The following is a 23,480-nucleotide window of genomic DNA, read 5'->3' on the forward strand; positions in this document are numbered from 1 at the left end:
AGAGACAGAACATATGAAAGACGAAGCTCTCAAGTCCAGGCCAGGTCAGGTAGTATCCTCTGGCTGCTGGTCGACAAGGAGAATGAGAAGACAAACATGAAGGACATTCTCAAGTCTAGGTTGGGTCAGGCAGCATCCTCTGGCTGCTGGGCGAGAAGGAGAATGAGACACAGAGTACAAAGGACAGATCCTGTCACTACTCAGGCAGCATCCTTGGGCAACATTGGCTGGCAGCTGAGTGGTATGGAAAGTGTCTCAGGTCCGCACAGGAGAGGTGAAGGAAGAGAAACCCTGCCCCTCCCTGCTCGGGACCCAACTCGGCGGGTGGGGGACTCGGCTTGCCTCAGAGGGGGCAAGAAAGGTGGTTGGACCTGGAGAAGAAACTAGGGAGAGTGATGGCAGGTTGTGGCCTCCATGAGGCTAGCACATAAGCTGCGAAAGTACAGATGTAGCCAGACGTCTCCTCTGACCGGTGAGGAACAGCAGTGACTTGGGCAGGAGGCCGACCCGTTCGGTCAGGGGAGTGAGACTCACTTCCCCCCCAGAGGGATCCCTGTACGGATGGTGAAGTATTAGAAAGGAGCGGAGGAGGAGGGAGGAGGAGGACAAAAAAACAAACACAAGACAAAGAGAGGAAAGTGTGCTAGGTTAATATAAGAAAAAGGGGGAGATTGACAGGTGGAGCTGCCAAACTGAACTCCTGGCGCTGCCCTGGCCACGCCCCTTGATTGACGTGGCAGGCGCTGTGTGAGGCTATTTAGAAATGACTAGAAATTAGATACCCCCCACCAGGATGTGATTGAGCTGGCTGATCATTTTCCCAGGTGGAGCATGGCTGAGGAAAGCTAGAGTGGATGGCATAGATAAATTAGGTAAACAGGGAAAAACGCAGAGAGAACGCTCTCTACAGCATCCCCCGAATTCTGCATAAAGGCTACCATTAGTTCAAAACAGCTGTAAGTTCTGATGTGATCTGTTTTTTTTCAGTGGTTATTAATCATTACCTCAAAATAAAACTAGAAATGAACAAAAACAAAACATCCTCAGGGTCATCATCTCAGGGGATTGTCTCAGATTGAATAGTCTGTAAAGAAGAAGTCAAATGTCTGACAAATACATACATCATTGAAATGTCAAGAGGTTAAAACAATGTGGACAATAATCAGGCCTCTATACTGTTGAAACAGAAAGCCACATGGCCTTCAAGCATTAATATGGCAGCAATATTACATGAGAGGCTAATATATTGGTCACATTTAGCATATATAACTGCAAATATGAAGTCACAGGACCCCAAATGTTGGCCATTGGTGCCACCCTGGGGGACGAAGGCTCACTGTGATTTTTGGCAAGTTCTAGACCCCTAGAGATGGAAAATAGGTGATAACATTGCTTTGCCAAATCTGTTTTATCACCACATTTTTAACCACGCCCCAAATTTGCCAACAGCCAGAATTCTACAATTGTGCAGCAGGATCTTTATATCACACTCCTATAAAATCTTCATTATTTAAGTCAGGGCATTGAAATTAAGAGCTAAGATAGTCAAACACCTACACTTAACATTACAACAAACAGGATTTAATTATTTTCACTGGTTTGCCATTGGCAGCCTCTCTACCATATTTTACACTAAACATAATTTCTGAACACTGTTTTTTTCACAAACAACTAACATAACATTTAATCTACATATCTCATCTCCTTTGAAAATATGTTCTTAATGCACTTTTATACTGAATAATGTATCAGGCTCAATTTAAGACCTTGTGTAGCTTTCTAGGTGTTATATTAATGAGTTTGCGATAGGAAAATGTATCCCTACTCCCATTGTATTTTCAGTGAAAAAATGAACCACTAACCTACTAATACTGCTAAACTTTTTTCCAAATGCTTCATAATATACACATAATATACACAAACACACACACACAGTGGCTCTCAAATGTATTCTCCCCCCCTTGGACTTTTCCACATTTTATTGTGTTACAACATGGAATCAAAATTGAGTTTTTGCCACTGATCAACACAAAAAAGTCCATAATGTCAAAGTGAAAAATAAAATCTACAAATTGTTCTAAATTAATTACAAACATAAAACAGAAAATAATTGATTGCATAAGTATTCACCCCCTTTGCTATGACACATAAGCTCTGGTGCAACCAATTGTCTTTAGAAGTCACATAATTAGTTGAATGGAGTCCACCTGTGTGCAATTAAGATGTTTCACATGATTTCAGGTTAAATGCATCTGTCTCTGGGAGGTCCCACAGTTGGTTAGTACATTTCCTAACAAAAACTACATCATGAAGGCGAAGGAACATTCAAAGCAAATCCAGAACAAGGTTTGTGAAAAGCACCAATCGGGTAGGATATAAGAACATTTCCAAGGCATTGAATATCCCCAGGAGTACAGTAAAGTCCATTATTAAGAAATGGAGAGAATACAGCATAACTGTGAATCTGATTAGAACAGGCCGTCCTCAAAAACTAGTATACAGGTGAGAAGGGCACTAGTCAGGGAGGCCACCAAGAGGCCTATGGCAACTCTAAAGGGGTTACAGTCTTCCACAGCTGAGCTGGGAGACACTCTGCATACTGCAACAATAGCCCAGGTGATCACAAAAAGAAAGCCATTGTTGAAAAAAACTCACATCAAATCTAGGTTAGAGTTTGCCAGAAGGCATATTGGAGACTCTGAGACCAAGTGGAAGAAGATTCTATGGTCTGATGAGACCAAAATAGAGCTTTTTGGTCTCAACGCTAGCACTGTATTTGGTGCAAGCCTAACAACGCACATCATCCTGAGAACACCATCCCTACCGTGAAGCATGGTGATGGTAGCATCATGCTATGGGGATACCTCTCTGCGTCAGGGCCTGGAAAGCTCGTGAAGATAGGGGGCAAAATGGATGCAACAAAGTACAGAGAAATCCTGAAGGAAAACCTGCTGAAGTCTGCAAGCGACCTGGGACTTGGGAGAAGATTTATCTTCTAGCAGGACAATGACTCCAAAAATACAGCCAATGCCACACTGGAGTGGCTTAAAAACAAAAAGGTCAGTGTCCTGGAGTGACCCAGTCAAAGCCCGGACCTTAATCCAATTGAGAATATGTGGAAAGAGTTGAAAATTGCTGTCCACCAAAGGTCCCCATCCAACTTGACGGATCTTGAGCAATTTTGCAAAGAAGAATGGGCAAAAATTGTAGTGTCCAGATGTGCAAAGCTGGTAGAGACTTATCCAAATAGACTCATGGCTGTAATTGCTGCCAAAGGTGCCTCTACCAAATATTGACTCAATGGGATGAATACTTATGCAATCAATTATTTTCTGTTTTGTATTTGTAATTAATTTAGAACAATTTGTAGATCTTATTTTTCACTTTGACATTATGGATTTTTTTTTGTGTTGATCGGTGGCAAAAACTCCTAATTAAACCCATTTTGATTCCATTTTGTAATATGATAAAATGTGGGAAGTCCAAGGTTGTGAAGACTTTTGAGAGCCACTGTATATATGTTATGTACCTTCCGACTGTGTATAATGGTGCTGGTTTGCCCCCACAAGGTACTGTAGGGTAGAGGGTTGGCTACATCTTGGGCCCTTTTCAAAGGTACCTCGATGTCTGACATTTGTATTGTGGCTAGCTGGGCTACGCCGCATACTTTCTCCAGGTTCTACTGTATTAATGTAATAGACCCTGCTTTGCCTTCTGTAGGCACAAGGGTCCTTGAGGGTGTAAGTTCACACCGCTAACCTCTGGGTTAGACAGTGTTGTGCGTCCCTGACATGCTGCTGTTCCTTCTCCCTTGTGACGGCTTTGGTATAGATTATCCCATACCTAATGTTCTCTTTCAGGGAACCAGGGTTACAGTAAGTAACCTAACGTTCCCTTTCAAAGCCTTGTGTCTCCAGAAACTTGCAGCTACCTTTAATCAGCCAACTCTTCTTCCAGCCAACATTCAGCCTTATGTTTTCACTCTGGAAGAGACTCTGACTCGCAAGGGGACTACTCATCGAGTCAGTGGCATTGCCATACAGGTTAAAGTCTATGGCCCACATCTCCCAAAGTCTATGGACCACAAAAGCAAAGAACTGTGACCACTGCAAATGAAGAACTGGCAGTTTATGTTGCTGGCGAGAGTGTTGGTCCACAGCTACTATCAGCCACAGCAACCACACAGGAATGCATAGAGGAAGCTAGGGCTGCTCAGAACAAAACCTTTGTCTGGCTAGTTGCAAGACAGGCAGACGCAGTAAACCAGAAAATACCCAGTTGGACAGGGTTTAACATTAGTACTAGGGACTTAATTAGTGTCTCACAGGATGCCATTGGCTATCTTCCTACCATCACTATCCCAGCAACTGAGTTGACAACAGTGTCTGAAATTTTGAACCAGTCAGAACTCATCGGGAAGGCCCTACAATTGCAGAAAATAGTAGTGGTCATGGATCAAGCTCTGTAAGCAAAAGCAGCAGAAATTGCTTGGAAGCACAAAGGAAGGTATGCTAACACCATCCTTCGATTGGACACATTTCATACCATCTGCAATGCCTTGTCAATTCTTGGTAAATTATTACAGGATGCTGGTCTTCGTGATCTTTGTATTGAAGCAGGCATCGTTGCAGAAGGCTCAGTAACTGCAGTTCTTGAAGACAAGATGTATAATCATGCAGTTCGTGTACACAAGTGTATATGTGAAGCTATAATGAGACTGGCCTGGATGGAGTTCATCCCCTGGGTAGAGATGAACCAGAATGACAAGAAGAATGCAGTCTGCTCATTTCTGGAAGAATTGAATGTCCTGGTAGAAGACCTGTGCCAAAGGAACCTTCTGACCCTGCTGAAGAGTTCAGCTTTTGCAGCAGTACAAGACCTTTAGAATAGATTCTTGGAGCATCTTCGTCATGACAATGGTGATCTATCAGCATTTTGGATGTCATATGTGTACATGGTTGAAGATGTCTTGCTAACCTTGCTGCGTGCTACCCAAGAAGGCAACTCATTGCCATAAAATCCATGATCCCCTGATGTTTTGCTTATGACAAAGTGAACTGTGCTAGGTATATGCCAGCCGACTTTGCCCAGATGACAATGCTTCTAGTGGAACACCCTGAAGTGCAAGAACATTTCATGAACTTTTCTGTTCAGCTCTCTGGCAGCAATCCTTCTGGATGCATTCCTGTTGACCAAACCACCAAGGTCACAGTAAAGAAAGACACACAGACTCCAGGGGGTACAGCAATGTTCAATCTTAAACCAGGTGCTGTGAAGAGATATTACATCGCAGCCGAACACAGGAGTGCCTTCCTGGGTCAGATGAAAGAAATGGTGCAGAACAACAGATCAGATCTTGATCATGCAGAGTTGTACAAACCAAGAACTGAAAAAGATGAGGAAGCAGTGTCGGCAATAGTGAGTCTTCTTCAAAGCTGGGTCAACACATTTGCTGTGAAACAGGATCTGATTATAATCAGTATGGCAAAAGCAGCTCCTCTGGAAATAGTCTCTGACCTGAAGAAGGCATATGAAGTAGGAGAGCAAAGTTATGCTGACTCCAGGACTGAGAGACTTGAGAGAAACCCACCGATGAAGAAATTCCATGACCACATGAAAAAGAACAAGCAAAATACCTTCAACAATATGTGCAAGAATGAGGTGAAGAGCAATGGGAGGACAATCATTCTGAAATCAGACAGGGCACTCTTTGGTCGCACCATTGTGATGGCACAGGGCCGAAATCTTCAAATGGCAGATGTACTTTCTCATCCTCTGGGACCTTTGCCATGGACATTGGCATCCCCAGAAGGTTTCCTTTGAATGACCAACAAAGCTTGTTTAGCCACATACTTGCAGAAAAATGTAGCACCAGCTGAAGAAATGTCTGACAATTCTGCTACTGTGATTGATGGGATGAATCTTGTTTGACAAATGTTTGTCAGGCCCTCATAGGCCTGCATGTATATACAGGCTGTGACACAGTCAGCATATTTGCAGGCAAAAGGAAAATGAGTGCCCTCAAAATTCTGAGTGTCAACAGAGAGGCACAAGAAGCCTTCTCACAGTTGGGGGAGGAATGGGATCTGTCTGAGGGGCTGATGGACAAATGAGAAGTTCACATGCCTTCTCTATGCATCCAAATCTGATACAGTGAAAGTAAATGATCTGAGATATCACCTATTCTGTGCAAGGAAAGATGAGATTGAGAGTCAGCAACTGACCCCTACAGAGACTGTTTAAAAAACATGCCCCAAGGGCCAATATGGAGGAGATGTCTAGAGAAGGACCCAGGGACACCTAGCCCTATAGGGAGAGGCTGGAAGTGGGAAAAACATTTCAGTGAACTGCAGCTGGCAGTAGACTGGGTGGAAGGACAGCCTGTACCACAGGCTGTGCTGGATCTACTGGCCTGTAACTGTTCTAGGATCTGCAAATGTGTCTGCTTAACAAATGGCCTTGAGTGCATTGATATGTGTAGACTTTCTGACTGTGACAGTCAGGCAACAGAAAAAGAAAGCGATAACAGTTCCTCCGAAGAAGAGCTCAATAATGAGGAAGATTATGATTTCTAAGACATAGTATGACCTATTGCAACTCATTCAAGTGTTTTTTGTTTTGGTTCCCCTTGTACTATATTTTCAGGATTAGAGTTTGACCTGCAAAGAGATGTCAATAAATTGTTTGTTCTTTTTCTAATTGTCCTTTCTTTACCAGTTTTCTGCCTTTTTAACAAAAAAAAGAAATAGGAGGGGTACATTTTCCTATCACAAATTGACAAATACAGCACCCAGAAAATTACAAACGGTCCTAAATTGAATACATTACTCAATATACAAGTGCATTAAGAAAAATTAATAAAAAGGGGTTCAGATATTTAGATTAACTTTTAGCTTAATTTTTTGTAAAAACAAGTGTTCAGAAATTGTATTTACTGTAAAATATGGTAGAGGCTGCCAATGGCAAACCAGTGAAAATAATTAAATCCTGTTTGTTGTAATGTTAAGTGTATGTTTTTGACTATCTTAGCTCTTAATTTCAATGCCCTGACTTAAATAATGAAGATTTTATAAGAGTTTGAATAAAGATCCTGCTGCACAATTGTAGAATTCTGGCTGTTGGCGAATTTGGGGCGTGGTTAAAAATATGGTGATAAATGCTATTTCCTATTTTCCATCTCTAGGGGTCTGGACTGTGCCAAAAATCATAATGACCTTTAGTCCCCCCGGGAGGTATCGACCAACCACCCTGGCTCATGGACTATTAAACATTAAGAGCTTAACCGAACTCGTTGAAGTGGTCTAACAATACATTCAGATTCGGTAACTGTGAAGTGCATTCTGCTTTCATCACACGCAAATGCATATGCTAGATTTAGTATAGCGATTGTGTTGTACTTTACAGTTGTGTGAAGATCTCGCAAAAGCTATTTCGACAACAAACCAGAAGTTGTTCAGTGTTTCACAGGCTAGTCCTGAAAATTAGTTTTGAACCTTGCCAGTTACCGTAGATGCTGTCCCTTCCTCCCGTCTGCTGTAACTATGGCGTCTTCAATGTCACTGTTGGTTTTGAAACGGGCCTCTTCGCTGAGTGCTGCGACTAAATCATTACTAATTCCGACCAGGTAAAAACTCAACATTTATAGACATTCAACAGTTGTGCATGTGGTTATAATAAAATGTACATTAACGTGAACATGTTGTACAGCGAGCAGGGATTATCCGTTCTCTCAGGCCTTCTTTATTGACTATTGTTTTGTTTTTTGAGTCGCTGTTTATTGGTCATTTTGTTTATTGTTATAAATGTCAGGACACCAAGACTTTCAAGAAAATTAAAACTGTAAACATATTTTAATGCCCTTCTAACGACCTCAAGACACAAAAATAAATAAATAAATAAAATAACAAAAAACAGCATTGTGCAGCGTATGTAAGACATGGATTTATAATGTGATTTGTGTTTACCGTTTCTAACTGGGAGAGTAGTGTGACAGAAGTGATATTTACTATTACATTCAGACAAATTGTCTAGATAAATGATAATGCATTTGAAGTGGAATTCACCGTGCAGTATCGCAAGTAGGCAGTACAAAACATTAGTGAATAGTAGTGATTGTTTAAATATCATGAGCGCACTTTTAAACTATTTGTATTGGAACAATATAATGCAATATTCCAGGCTTGGTTTTGGAATGCATTGCGCCTCTGGCCTCCTCTCAACATACGAAGGTTGTGCAATGTTGTCTGTTGTATTTTGCTGATAATTTCAGCACTGCTGCAGCTATGATTCTTGAAGCGCTGCAGTACATGCACTTTACAGCTATATCTCTTTCCAATCCGGGACTTTGTTTTCTAACCAACCGATAATTACTTGTTTAACTTAACTCACAGTATCAATTAAATAGTTCAATCTCTGTTTTGAACACGTTTACCAATTGGTAAAACGACAAGTGAGTTGTACTGGTTTAAATAATAAAGAACCGGGGACGAGTCATGCTTTATTACCAGTAAAAAACAAAAAACACATATGTAAACCACGGGAGACTGTTGCAGTAAACACACTTGCGCATAGGCGAGTCTAATGCAAACAGTAAAACACTTTATTTATTTATTTTAAGAATGGACAGATCAGTCGGTCACATTTGAATAACCCAGTTGAGATGCGTCACACTGTGTCAGTTGGGGCCATGTTTGTAAACAGCTGGAGAATACTGTGGGCAAGGTGTAATGTTAAGCTTGAAGGTCACACTGTAATTACAGTCAATGAGCTCTTCTCTTTGCACTGGCCAACACTACTGTACATCTGAAATGATTAGACTTAGAAGGATGTAAACATTTCTAGCCAGTCGTCTAGACTGTGCATTGACTGGAAGTGGCCTGTTCTATTTTCAGAAACCAAATTCTCAGGAAGGAAAGTTGCCTGTAAGGATTTCTTTGGTTCTTGACAAAAATTAATTACAACTCTGTTTTATGCCAACCATCACCTTATCTATTGAGGACATCTCATCTTTATTGCACATGCTTTTTGCTAGTTATCCAGTGTTATAATAAGTTTTGCATAGCTCAGCATGGTTCTACAGAAATTAATATGTGCTGTTAAATTGCATAATTGTGACTCTCCCAAAGACATTCAAATTAGAAAGTTTTGCAAAGCTCATCATCACTAATACAGTAAGTGCTGCAAATTTATTTCAGTTATAGTAGAGTATCAGCTCCGAACTCTTAACTATTAAAACAGGCAAACATTTGTATATGTTCAGTAAATCAAGATATCAAAATATTTGAGATAAAGATGTATTTTTATAAATAAATGAGGACTACTACTGTGCAGTGAAGTACAGTGATTGAGCTTAGCCCGGCCCCCTGCACACTGAGCTCAGCCAGGCCCCCTGCACACTGAGCGCAGCCTGTTTTATTTGACACATATTGAAATTTAACACCATATATTCATAAAGCAGTGTGGGGTCATGCACACCAAACTGACTAATAGTTAGGGTCTGGTGATTCCACAAATATCGTTAAATACATTTAGCAACCCAATTAATTTTTATACAGTTATATATTCCCCACTAATATTAATAATAAGAAACAATGGTAATATAATATCAGGGCTTTCTTGGGAAGACTAGCATTACAGTACCTTTAGAGTTACAAATATATAATGGGCAAATTTTGTGTTTGCCAAAAACAGGCACCTCTGAGAAGTGATGTCTTTCAACTCCAAAACACTGGAGACCTATAAGAGATGTTACACAAATAACTACACTCAAATGGCACAAAAAAAAAAATGGTTAAACACAGCACACTAGTTAACTGGGCCACGTTTTGGGATTACTCCTTTATAATTTATATATGGTATCACTTATTTCCATATATGACACTGAACCTATTTAATTTGTTATAGTTGGGCTGTCACTTTGCAAACTTAATTAAGTGCAAGAAGAGTTAATCGCATCTTATAGAAATGGAACTTGTTGAATGTATCAACAGATCGGTGACATGCTGTGTTTAAGTACTGTGCCGGGGTAAAAAAAAAACTTCAGCTTTAAACAGGCATATTGAAGTTGTCATCATTCCTTAACAATGAACCATATGCCTTTGAAAATGTGACTTTAGGCCTGTATTGCCCACCATGGTGGAATCCTGTCAGGTCAAACAGGTTGAGTAATGTGCCATGTAAACATGCAGTGTGAAGAATCTGGAAACGGGAACGCTTACTGAACATGCACTGTTCTAGTTAACTTAGTAACAGCTTTCTTTAACCTTGTGTCTTGCTATATTTTTCAGTGTCACTCTGCCCCCTGTTGACAGGTAAGAAAGATTGTTTGGCCTGTAATGTGTTGAAGAGTTGGCTTTCATTCATTTGCGTCTGTCTAAACTTTCTCATGTCTTGTGGTGTTTAATTGGGATTAGACTGCTCTCCAGCTCTACTGTGATGAGAAAGCTGCAGGCTGTTCATGTCAAGATCTGTATAGGAGTCTTGTGCACAACCTCAAGAGTGGGGCCCCTGAGATAATTATTATATATAATTATATATAAAACAGAATGTACCCTGTTTGCTAGTACATTATTTTGTGTGTTTCATGATTACATTTCTACTGATCTTTTGTATAAAAACAGCCTACAGTAGAATCTGAAATTCATGTGTTTGAGCTAATAAAGAAGCTTGAACCCAGGTGTGTTAGTAAGAGGTGAGCTTGTGCCAAAGAGAAAATATCTGATCCCCCAGTTTCCTGTGTTTTGGGATAATTAGTCTACTAGACAAATGAAAAGCTAAACATTTAATTTTACCGCACAATTTATCCAGCTATTCCTGCAGTTCAGTGTTTTGCTTCATTCTTTACTAAATTAAAAAATACCTAATATATTGACAGTTTGTACCAATGCAATGTTTTTACTGAAAGGATTAACAGTACTGTGGTAGCCTAGCTAAAGCATGAGCAAGTACAACTTTAACAATTACCTTCATGCATTTTGGTGACTGCAAAAAGCATTTACCATCACGTCCCGACATCATATTATAGCACCTCCCCCAGGATTGTGCACATTCCTGCACCTTTCATGAATTAGGCACCCTGACATTAGGGTTCATTAAAACCACTCTTGCACCACCATCCACCTTTGCCTTTAATAGCTTTTGTAGTTTAGGATTATTGCTTGGATCATAAAATGCCATGTGGCAAGGTTCTACCTTGAAATAAACTTGGAGATGTTGTGGTGGTCTTTCTTCAGTAGACCTGCCTTTGTGCCTTTTTATGTTGGTGAAAGATTAAGTGCACTTGAAAGGTGTCGGATCAGTAGCACTCACTGGGGACTTTAAGGCTGTCTGTTTATCCACTAAGCATGTTAGCAGTAGCAGACAGATCTCAGACTTCCCCAATCTGTCCTGTCAAATACCTACAGTATGCATTAAACTAGAATTGGGAATCCCTCTCCCCCTTGGCAGGAGAGGTAAGTTTTTAGCCACTTTGTGCTAGTTATTTTGTAAACCTGCCTGCTGCCACCAAAGTGTCAAAGCCTCATATCTCAGAAACCGTTTGAGGGAGTGACTTCATATTTGCAGGTTATATAAACCCTCCATTGTAAATGTGTTGGTCACCATGACCTACTGTATGGCTGCCATATTGAGATTATGCAACCTTTTAAATTACTGCTGTATAGAGACAATAGCGCTATTCTCTTAATGATTGTTATGGAGTTGTCTAGTAAGAATACATTGTGTTAAACTCTGGCAGTATTACTGTACTTATTAAACTGCAGCTGCGGATTATAACATGCAGGTCTAGTAAATGACTAAAAACTACTACATTGAGTGAATGAACATACATACCAATTTGGGGAATTGCTTCCATGTTGGCATGTTGATTAGTGCCTTTAGTAAACAACCTATTGATAGACATATTAACTGTACGGTATATGATGATAATAACAATGATGTTCCCTGACACATTTCTTAAAGATGTAGTTTGTCACAAGACTGTTCAAGATATCTTCTTCCTAAATCAAGATGCAGGTGTTTAAAGTTAGTGGGATCCTGTTTTTCTTGGTCAACACCATATACAAACAATTAAAACGTGTCTCAACACAGTTCTAGTTATTCTAAGAGAACCTGCAAGAGAACACATGCTATCACCTCCGAGTCATGTGAAGCATGTTGACATCAAACATCAGTCTTTAAAACAGTCCTGTAAATTGGGAAACAACTGGGTCCAATTAGAATAGCTGAAAGACTCCAGGTTAGGAAAAGGAAAACAAAGCAAATAGTAACAGTTGTAGGCTTCTGTAGCAAGTAAACAAGTGCCATTATCAAGCATTAGTTTTAATTAGTGCAACATGTGTCACCATTTGTTTAATTAGTTTTTTTACTGTAAAAAGACGGCTTTCAATTTCAAATAAACATGTCATATCGTATCTAAATATAAAGCAACTAATGCAGTGTTCTGGTAACAGGCTAATGTGATAACTCTAAGCTCCCACTGTATTTTAATTGACTATATAAGTGTTACTTTGACTTGAATGAACCTAGGCATACCTTAAGAAAATAACAGTATGGTCCTTGGCAGTGGCAGTTTGTGGTTAATATATACATCCTATTAATATGGCTGACATTATTAGAAGATGTAGTGCTGTTCTTCATGTTCTTCTGATCTTTAGACCACATATACTGTAGGCCTGCAACAGTTAACATGAACACACCATCAAAACACAAATGAACTGGGTAAAAGTGGACTTCAGGGTAAATGGCCTAGTCGTCTTTTTTCATTACTACAGCATAGGATCTTCCTTTGGATAGTCTAGACTATCAATTAATCAATCAATCTTTATTTCTTACATAGCACCTTTATGATAAATTGCCTCAACGCATTTCACAGATAAAAAAAAAAAAAATAACACATTTAATAATATAAAAAACTTTTTAGAGAAACTAAGAGATAAGATGATAAAACATCCATTTAAATTACATACATTAAAATGATTAGTCATTTTAATTCCTACTTTAAAAAGCAGTGGCACTTAATAAATAATGGGATAGACTGGAAAAAAAGCAGTGTGGCAACTTGAAAAGTAAGTAAACTTCTGAAGAAAAGCAAAACCGAGTAGCTGACATTACCTCAACTCCCCCCCCCACACACACACACACACCACTAACTTTGTAGGGTATATGCTCAATCTTTATGAAGCAAGATTCTTTTGTAAAAGGCTTAGCTGCAAAATTAAACCCCTGGTCGCTGATTACCTGCAGCATAGTGCTTGTAGAATCTAATCCTTATTGGGTTGTCTACAGATTTTTGAAGGATAAAAACTTTTAATTTGTTTTCTTTCTCAATTTGAGACTAACCAGACAGCACAGTATGAGTCATGCATCTTTAGATTAAGGGTCTGACACCCAAGTGTAGGTCATGCACTGGAGATGAATGTGAGCATTATCAGTCGTGATGATCAAGCAGATGATTGTGAGTGAGATACTGGGACCAGATAGTGTACAGTCAGCCCTCGGATGTCCGTTACCCAGATACACATCAGTCATGTTTTACCGCCCTTGTATTAAGAATAAAATCAATCCCCATTATATATATATATATATATATATATATATATATATATATATATATATATATATATATATGTATGTATGTACGTATGTGTAACAAATTAATGCACTTACCTATCACATGCGATTTCCAACTCCGTCATCAGTTTTCTGATACAAAGCCCATCTCTTCAGTGTTACAGTTTATTTGAATATTCGTCACAGCCCACACTTTTTTTTCTCTCTGCATGCCAAATCAATCTGTGCAGTTATATTGCGTTTCCTCCAGTTTCACATGATAAAAATGCAGCCAAAAAGGACGAAGAGCAAACAGACAAGCAACGGTAATGTAACAGTTAACCACTAAACAGTTTTAGATACTGTGATGTCTTTTTTTAGTTTTTTTAATCTGTGATCTTTAGTTGCTTTTGTGCATTTTCATTTGCAAGCGAATTGTGACACTAGGGCCATACTATATTCCGCAATATTGAATACTGACTTTGGATACTGTTTTAATTCTGGAAAAAGCAACTGAAACAATCATTCCATTGCAAAGTTGTTATTAGTTTTACAAGCAGTTTTACTGCCTGGGTGGGGTACAGGTTAGATCGGCTGGGAAGTCCTTGGCTGGCCGGGCGCCTGCAGGCCGGCCTGTACCCAATTCAGAACTGCGTGGTCCTCCGACGCTGTAAGTTCTGGATACGCTGCACGGCGGGCTTGCAGAGTGAAAAAAAAGCAGACGGCACTCGTTTCTGGGGAAATGAGTGCTTGTCTTCGTCTCTCCCGAGTTAGTTCGGGGGTTGCAGTGGTGGCCAGGTTGAATAACAATTGGACATTCCAAAATTGGGAGAAAATTGGAAAGGAATAAACAGAAAATAAGGCTGTAAAGGGTTAAACAGTACACAAAACCCCTAAACTGCTTAGTGTGTCGTAAACATTTTAACAAAAATGTTCTGTTGGATCCTGCTTGGGGGGTGCATTGTAAACCATTTCAGGTTAATTCTTCATGTGCAAATCAATTGACGCGTTTACATGAACATAAGAATTCTGATAGTTTTCCTAATAATTAATGTATTAAGTCATGTAAACCATTTTTTTTCTGGAAAACACCACCTAGAATATTCCAATAGTATTGCGAAAACTACATCATTTATGTCATGTAAACACACTTTTCAGAAAACTTATTCTGATAGTGTACTACACATGTGCAAACGCTGACACCATTCCCATGCACGTGATTATTAAAGCAAAAAAACAAACAAAAAGACACGGCAGCAATAATGATTCATTTGGGTTTGAGTCCCACTTTGGCCACAAGTGGTATGAGTTTGTTGGTCTCAGAGTAGCCACCAGTAGACTTTGGTCCATAGTTTAAATAAATAAATACATAAATAATGAGCTTTCTTCATTTCTTGAGGGAAAAGTCAAACCCATTGCACACTTCTGAGTTCATTAAGATTTATTTAAACATTCTTTTACAGAAGAGCTGGTGAAAAGTGATGTATCCCTCCTATGTGCTGTTGAATATCAGACCCTTTTATTAGGAAATGCTTCTGTGTAGGAAAGATAAGAAGTGTTGATGGGGGAAATGCTTTTGAAAGGATCTGATTAACATCAAAGAAAGCTGTCGATGTGGAGGGAGATTTACAAGTGCACATTTCTCCCATTCTGTGCAGGAAATGCCTCACTCATGATGTGTTTAAGGTACGGTTAGCCGTGAAACAGAGCAGACACTTTCCTGAAATCTTATTGTTCTTGTTCCGTTATCGGTGGAGTAATGTATTATAATGTGCTCTTTGGCAGAGTCTGGGAAAGTGTGGATTTAGGAAGGGTTGGATTATGGACTGAAGTTGTACATGCACTGGAAGTGTTAAGATGTTAGATCATGTGCATGAGAGAGTGTTAACAAACAGAACATAGTTTTAATCATGTAAACAGTGGTTGATCTTAATAATAGCAGATATTAAACTGTCTCCCAAGAGTATGAAAACCAACACATTGCAATGAAAGTGAGGTAATGGGGGTTTGTTTTCTGTGAATGTGAATTTTATTAGTAATTATGTTTCCTTCTAGAGCTGGGTGAACAAGCCACAGTACATGCAAATGTAAATAAAGTCATGAATCACTTGTCTTGTAATCCAAGTTGTTCTCCCCAAATTTCAGTTTTAATTAATGTTTAAAAAAAAAAAAAAAAAAAAATGGAACTTCATAGATTGTTAATGAAGCGACTACCACTTACATAAGCAATGTCTGGTCTGAAATGGGAGGAGATATACAATTGTGCAAGAGAAAACACTTGAAATTGTTATTTCTTTTGAAGCAGTTTGCTTCAGCAGTGCAGTGTGATTTTATAAAAAAAAAAAAAAACGCAGAAAGACCTTTGATAACATTCTGCATGAGAGGCAAAAAAAAAGTTCCAAAGAAAGTTTGTGCGTCTAGCAGTACATTATGTGTGTGTTCGTGACAAGCCAGCTACTGTACATTGTGCACAGAGCAGCACAGTCCTTGCCACTGGCTCTTTCTCTGTGACAATGAGCCTGTGGGCTGACATAAAGTGCAGTCTGTTGTTAACTGGTAAATGGGAGCATGCCAGAAGCTCAACAGACAGAACTAATGGGGGAGAGAGGATATTTTTCTGCCCCCGTCTACTCCTCCTTCCATTTTTCATTTTCTTTAAGAAAGTTTTTTTGTTAAAGTAATTGTTTGTCAGGTTTGTGCATGTTTTGTTTTCCTGTGGCATGACACAGTTTTGAACTTGTTGTCTTGCAGGTCAACAAGCACGACAGCGTGGCGGCTGGCGCAAGACCAAGCCCACAACACGCAGCTCATAACCGTGGAGGAGAAACTGGTAAGGATATGCTGAGCACCGCCTCAGGGGAACAATGCCATTGCATTAAGCATTCATTGAAGTCAGAAATGCTCTTCCCGACTGCAAAGCTAAAGCAAGTGTGGAAGACGCTGTAATGGAATTCATTTGGCAGCTCTTGAACAAGTGTGGAAATCACTGTAATGGAATTCATTTGGAAGCTCTGAAGTGGGGCATGAGAGGGCAGGGGTTAAAAGGTCCCTAGGCTCTTTTTAATTTTTTTATACCCATTTGTATCAAAACTCAGTGTGTTTCAGAAACGTTGGGGTTCAGTGGCTTGGTGACTCAGTGGATTGGCACTGAAATAGGATAGCCCCTTTCATGATGTGATTGCTGGTCTGGTGGTCTCCTGTCCCTGAAGTCGTTGTCATGAGTTCACTGCTGATCTTCTACACATTTTTTGAAATAGCAATGGAACAGATTCTGGATTAGTTTAGGCCCTTTTTTGCTGTGCCTTTTGTCAAATTTAGAATCAGCACGAAACAGACAGGTTGGGGGAGTAAACTGGTGCACAGGTAAACTTTTCTAAATAAGGAAGCGGGATTTATCTGGTCTCGTCCAAGTTGCCCCATCAGGACAAGTTGTTTTTAGTTTTTCTCCTATTGCAATAGTACCACTAATTGAAAAGTATAAAAGTGAAAAGCTGTGTAAATTGTGATGCCCAAATGGAAGTGCTCAATTTTCAGAACAGCAAACAGTGGATTGTAACATGAAAGAGGTTGTTTACAGTATGGGCATGCTGTGTAACTGGTTTACATTGTGATCACTTTGATTGCTTAACAATGAAGATTAGTGCCCAATTGAGTTTGTATATATTTGATGTAATTGAGCGCAGATGACATCTTGGGTGGGTTAGGCACATGAAGCTGTGCAGGATGAGGTTTTCTTCAGAGGATTTTCAGGTTTAACTTAATATCAATGCTCTCATTACAAATTCATGGTATTCCTGTTTCACTCTGTGGATGGTGTTTTTTTAATATTCACACACATCTTATGAACCTGTCACTCATCAATGCACATTCTTCTAACTGGAATAACAGAACAGTTGGGGGAATGTTATCTTCCCATCACCTTCCGAATGAAGTTGGGGCAATAGAATGTTTTGATTTAATGGAGATTTTTGGGATGGGCTGGGGAAAAAAAAAAAGCTGGTTTGATGCAAATGTTACGATTTAATAAAAAAAAAAAAAAAAAAAAAATGAAAGTGTTCAGGCTGGGTTTGTCCAACAGAAATCCTTTTTTTTAAACAAGCGCGCCTATATTTAACAATTTGACAGGTTTAGTACAATATATGTAGGAGCTGTTCAGATGGAAATGTTTGCACACATTGTTAAGATACATTGGTGCTTTGTTGCTCCCAGTTTAGCAAGGTTTAGTACCCCATTAACTAGGAATGATGTCTGCTCAAGTTTACTGCATGGACTTGGTCCTTTTCAGAGGTATGTTGAGCAGGGATTTTCATATGTTTGCTGGGTTTTTCTACCCTTGCGCTTCAGTGTTTTTCTTGAACTAGACAGACCTATTTATAGGACTTTGTCCAATTGCAATTTTTCAGATGCAGAAGACAACTTTTAAGTACGCTTAATAAGTCAAATATCCTGGATCTCGGTTACAGTGTCACCTGGAGTAATCATAACCGTTCACCATTTAGTAGCTTGACAAAAAAGAAAATACTAGTACATACTGGCAATCAATGGGATTGTCTAGTTAAGCGATAGAACCTGTCGATGCGGTCTGTACTATGTGGTAGATGACCGTGACTGGAGTTGTGTCATGAGCCATAGGCGAGGGCGCTAACGAAAGTCAAGGTCATCTACCACACGGTAGAGCCCACATCGTGAGGGCTCTATCGCTGTTAGAAAACATTTTATTTCTTTATTAAAACGACATAAACGTACAGAAATTATTATTAAAATTATTATTGCTCTCATAGTTATTTATTGGGGTCTTACTCTTTGTTATTATAATTTATCAGGACATGTACAATTGTTGAATAGTCCGAGTAGTACTGAGTCAGACTCAAAACTTCTTGTTGGAGGCGGAGCATCATTCAGGTAGGCAGGGAGTGGATTGACTGGTGCAGAAAGAACTGAAACAGGGTTGGGAGTTTTACTGGCTGGAGGGTGTTGTTTGGATGCAGCCGATGACACAGTTGTGGACCAATCATGTCTTCCCTGTTGATTTGCTGTCTAGTAGCTGCGAATTGAGCCTTCATTACAGTGTCCTGTCACAGACATGATTTCCCTTGTCTCTAGACCAGCTTCACAAAGTAAAGTAAGTAGCTTTCTGTGTTATCAGATTAGTTGTAGATTAGAATGTTAGGGAAAAAGCCGGTATTTATTTTAAAATTTAATTCACAGTTAAGCACTTCAACGTTCCAGCGGGCATCTATGCAAACTAGAAGTCCACTAGATCTAGAAGCTGATTGGCTGTTCACACTCAATCATTTTCTAATAAAGAAAATACCAGTGTACTGTATACTGACAATCAACAGGATTGTCTAGTAACGAAAATAAGTGTGCTTTGTACTGTATACTGACAATCAACTAGAATATCTAGTAAAGTCTGCTTTACTCACGTAAACAAGGCTGTGACTTTGAAAGGTGGCTAATTAACATTTGGACATTCAAAGATCATGAAGCTGTCAGTCATGTTTGCAAATCTTATCATCACATCTTTGGGCACAGTCGACGTGCTGTCAAACCATTGCATATTAAGGGAGGTATTTCATTCATACTGCACATATTACACATCTTTGCTCTCCTCATGCCAAATTGTTGCCCCTTTGTATAGGGAATGGGGCCACTGCTGTAATTCATATTGTTATCTAACTTTTACTAGAGTTTCAAAGTGTCTTTTCTTTAACATGAAAAGAATGACTTGAAAGGTGCAGGATGTTGACCTTCTGTGGCTGTGAATTCTTGAGGCAGAGAAAGTTCATGGATTGGAAAATAAGGGCTTGCTTAGTAATGTTGGAGCAGAATGAAACGCCTCTCAATTGTACCCAGAAGTTAACAGAGATGTTTACACAGTATCTAACACTCCCATAGCCATTTCTCAAAAGCAAAAGGTTAAAGACTATATAAAAAGCATTAATAAACATACTGTAAGCTTTTCTAGAAGCACTGATAAACGTGTTAATTGCATGGACTGAGCAATCACATGCCAAATAGTGAATTGCAATACAATACTCCACACATTGTTTGAACCAAGCCATTTAAGTAGCTGCAGAGAGGGAGTAGAGACAGGTGTACGGTGTGGCTGCTGTGCTCTCTCCTCTCAGGTGTACTGTGTGGCTGCTGTGCTCTCTCCTCTCTCAGGTGTACTGTGTGGCTGCTGTGCTCTCTCAGGTGTACTGTGTGGCTGCTGTGCTCTCTCAAGTGTACTATGTGGCTGCTGTGCTCTCTCCTCTCGTGTGTACTGTGTGGCTGCTGTACTCTCTCCTCTCTCAGGTGTACTGTGTGGCTGCTGTGCTCTCTCCTCTCTCAGGTGTACTGTGTGGCTGCTGTGCTCTCTCTTCTCTCAGGTGTACTGTGTGGCTGCTGTGCTCTCTCTTCTCTCAGGTGTACTGTGTGGCTGCTGTGCTCTCTCCTCTCAGGTGTACTGTGTGGCTGCTGTGCTCTCTCTTCTCTCAGGTGTACTGTGTGGCTGCTGTGCTCTCTCTTCTCTCAGGTGTACTGTGTGGCTGCTGAGCTCTCTCCACTCAGGTGTACTGTGTGGCTGCTGTGCTCTCTCAGGTGTACTGTGTGGCTGCTGTGCTCTCTCCTCTCGGCTGTACTGTGTGGCTGCTGTGCTCTCTCCTCTTTCAGGTGTTTAATCGGTCGCATAAAAGAGGATTCATCGATCAATAGAAGATGTCAAGAACTCCCTAGCCAAGGCCCTTTTCATTTTTGTTTTTAGTTCAAATAAAATGTTCAGAGAATTTATCTGTGTTTAAAAAGGTGATGGGTATTGTTGTTAATAATGTCTTCCCAGGTAACTATCGGGTAATATTGGTGAGGACAGGCACGAGCAGATCCACTGCTTCTGTTCCCTGTGAAAGCTAACTGTCTGAGAAGCTGGTGAAGTTCACTTGTTTCAAAACTACAGAGTCTAAAACACACAGTCTTACAGTGCTTTAAAACTAACTCCTAGTTTTGCGGAAATTAACCTACAAATTAAAAATGAAACCCCTATAGCCTATATGTAAAATAAAGTGCCTTGATTGCATTTCTCACAGCATTAGTCAAGCTATAGAAACATTGTTAACACACTGCCAAAGCTGAGATCTGCAATAGAGAGAGAGACGTGAGTGTACAGATCAGCACAAGTGAACTAGTTAAAGTGAACTATGTTTGTGTGATGGTTGATGGATGGCTGTGTATGAATTTGTGTTTCAGTACGTGCGCGTGTGTGTATCATGTACACAGAAGGTGTCTGCAAGCTTGCATTAGATTATACAGCTAATACAGAGAAAAGTAATACATGTATAAAATAAGAACAAAAAATGAGTTTCCTCACTTGAGATATTTACTGAAAAAGGTCAGTTGTTTCAGTCTTCACTATAAATTGCTTTTTCACTGTCCGGCTTTTGTTCTTTTGTCCATTTTATTCTTTGAAGTTGTTTAATAGTTTCAGAATAACGTTCCTGTACATGTATTTGTGTACTGTAACCTCTTAAAAGGATATGCTATGTAGGGTACTTACAGAGGGATCGTTACAAAAAGTAAGTGATGTCAATCATTTTAAATGCTTGCATTAGGACTAGTACTAATAAAACCCATTTGTGCTTTTTAAATGATGACAATTAAAGACCTGTGTGATTGCTGCACAGTAGCCTGATTCCCCTTGTGCTGCATGCTTCAGCTTGCTTTTGTTCGTAATTACTGTTTGATTAAGCCTAGCTGCTTGGCTAGTGATACAGAGCTTCACACTGAATGTCTGCAGGCAGTTACTTCTCCAGTCTGGCAGAAAGGAGGAGCGGGCGGATGGTTCAAATAAAGAAAACACAGGAATCTTAACTGCTTGTGAAGCTTTTTTATAGAGCTTGTCAAAAAGCACTTGGATTTTAATGAGCTCTTAAGGAGAGGGGGTGAAGGATAGATACTATTTGTTGAACAGGTATCTGAGTATTCAGTACACACGTCGCTCGACGTGCCAGCTTGATGATTTGGCATGCAGGAACAGTCCAGTCTGTTTGGTACACTTTCATTATCGGCACTATATTTGCAATTGGTAAAAAAAAAAGAAAATCAGGTTTTATTTATTTGCAGTCACCAGACTACAGGGCCATAAAGATAGTCAAGCAGGTTCTGGGTCATTAGATTTTCTTCACTTGTTCTGTAAAGCAAATGACACATAACTGTACTTGCTGTACAGTAGTTAAGCCTACACTGCAATGTATAGCATTGAGTTATTGTCCTGGATTTCAATCTGTTTTGTCACATATTTTAGGAAGAATTTGCTGAAAATGTGGTGCTGCATAGTAAAGTGCACTTCATGCTGTGAGTGCAATGTGTCTAATGTCTAGAAGTTTACACTCCCACACCTCCTTCATTACACCACCAGTGGGGTCAATAACCACGTCAAGTGCCAATAAAAGTAAAGCTGCAAAGGCACAACACCGCCGTGGACATTTTAGTGGGTGCAGTTAATAGAGTTTCCTGAAGTGTGAATTGTACAGTTGAGGCTAGAGGAGGAAGATCTGTGTATAACCCTCCCTCCCTTATTCCCCCTTGCACACATCTCAAGTGTCTGTTTTGTCTGGGCTGTCGTACAGCATTCTTGTGCAAAAATGTCAAGGCTTCAGTCTGGAGCACTGTGTCAGAGGATATGCCTCTTTGAAGGGATAGACAAGAGGCTTTATGTATTATTCACTAAATAGTATTTCATTTTCTTAACACTCCCGAGAAAGTAACCTTTGGAGAGCCCTTTGCTACTGGCTGCATTTTTATATCACCTGATGAAAGGAATTGCAAAGCCTACAGAATGTTTTCTCAGAATTAGTAAAAAAAGCAGCTTTTTCCAGCAGAGTTCGATTTCATAATCTCTCCACTCAAAGCACATTTTCTCACTGTTCTTTCAATTGTGTACTGCCAGTAACGTGCTTGTGTCAGTAGTCTTTTTCCATGAACTGTGTTTCTCTTGTACAGCACTAGACAGCGTGTGAAGTGAAATGCAGCAACTCTAATGCTGACTTCTACATTCATGGTTCACTTTAAATATATTATATGCACATGTAAACATAGGGTAGAATTTGTGTTTTCTGAAATTCCAATTTAAATTTAAACTTTGCTCACATAAAAAAGAATGTGTATATATATATATATATATATATATATGTGTGTGTGTGTGTGTGTGTGTGTATATATATATATATATATATATGTGTGTGTGTGTGTATATATATATATATATATATATATATATATATATATATATATATATATATATATATATACACATATATATAATCGCCTCACTTTCACCATTTTCACCATTAATTTCCGGTTTTGAATAACCATAGGGGAAATACAGCGGCTCACATGAATAGAAAAAAAAAAACTGCTTAGAAAAGTAGTAGTAGTTGCTCTGTGCATTAATGATTCAGACAATTGCTTTCATCATCAATGATGAAGGTTCAGATGATGAAGACTTGGAGTTCGGTGGTTTTGGATCAGATTATACGGACTCCACAGTCTGATTGGTTACGCTTTCCTGTTACGCTACAATCCATATTTTTGTTTTTTAAAGACACTGCAAGAGCTTGTAACTCGGGCACTTTTTTGTATTGAATGCTGTGTTGTTACTTTCATGATGTGCTTTTGCACTGCACACTGTAGCTTTAAAGTTTAATGTTTGTTTTCTAAAAATATTTCAAATAACAAAACTGTGGACATACTGCCACAACTTTGAATTTTATTTCACCAGTCAATAAATATGTTAACTGCACTTCTTGATTCTTTATCGTGACTGTGTGCTGCGCTCTACCTTTGAATTTTAAGCATGCTTAATATAAATGTAATCTGTTTACCTAATGTTAAAAATACCCTCTCTGCAATAATGCCTGTAACTTCACACCTGCCTGAGTCAATTCCCCACAGTA

At 39.4% G+C, this 23,480-nt stretch overlaps 1 protein-coding gene across 2 annotated transcripts in view; it reads left to right on the plus strand.

Moving 5' to 3' along the window:
- Positions 1-7,470: 7,470 nt before the first annotated feature.
- LOC121299860 (NADH dehydrogenase [ubiquinone] iron-sulfur protein 4, mitochondrial-like) overlaps positions 7,471-23,480 on the plus strand; it is a 30,925-nt gene continuing 14,915 nt past the window's right edge. The window contains exons 1-3 of one of the 2 annotated variants that reach the window (XM_041228022.1): positions 7,471-7,624; positions 10,287-10,310; positions 16,300-16,378. In XM_041228022.1, coding sequence (XP_041083956.1) covers positions 7,542-7,624; positions 10,287-10,310; positions 16,300-16,378 — 186 coding nt within the window. In that variant the 5' untranslated portion in view covers positions 7,471-7,541. The remainder of the gene's footprint in view (positions 7,625-10,286; positions 10,311-16,299; positions 16,379-23,480) is intronic. The other variant, XM_041228031.1, reaches the window with a different exon arrangement.

The sequence above is a fragment of the Polyodon spathula genome, chromosome 2 (genome assembly GCF_017654505.1).
Source record: "Polyodon spathula isolate WHYD16114869_AA chromosome 2, ASM1765450v1, whole genome shotgun sequence".
Taxonomy (NCBI): domain Eukaryota; kingdom Metazoa; phylum Chordata; class Actinopteri; order Acipenseriformes; family Polyodontidae; genus Polyodon; species Polyodon spathula.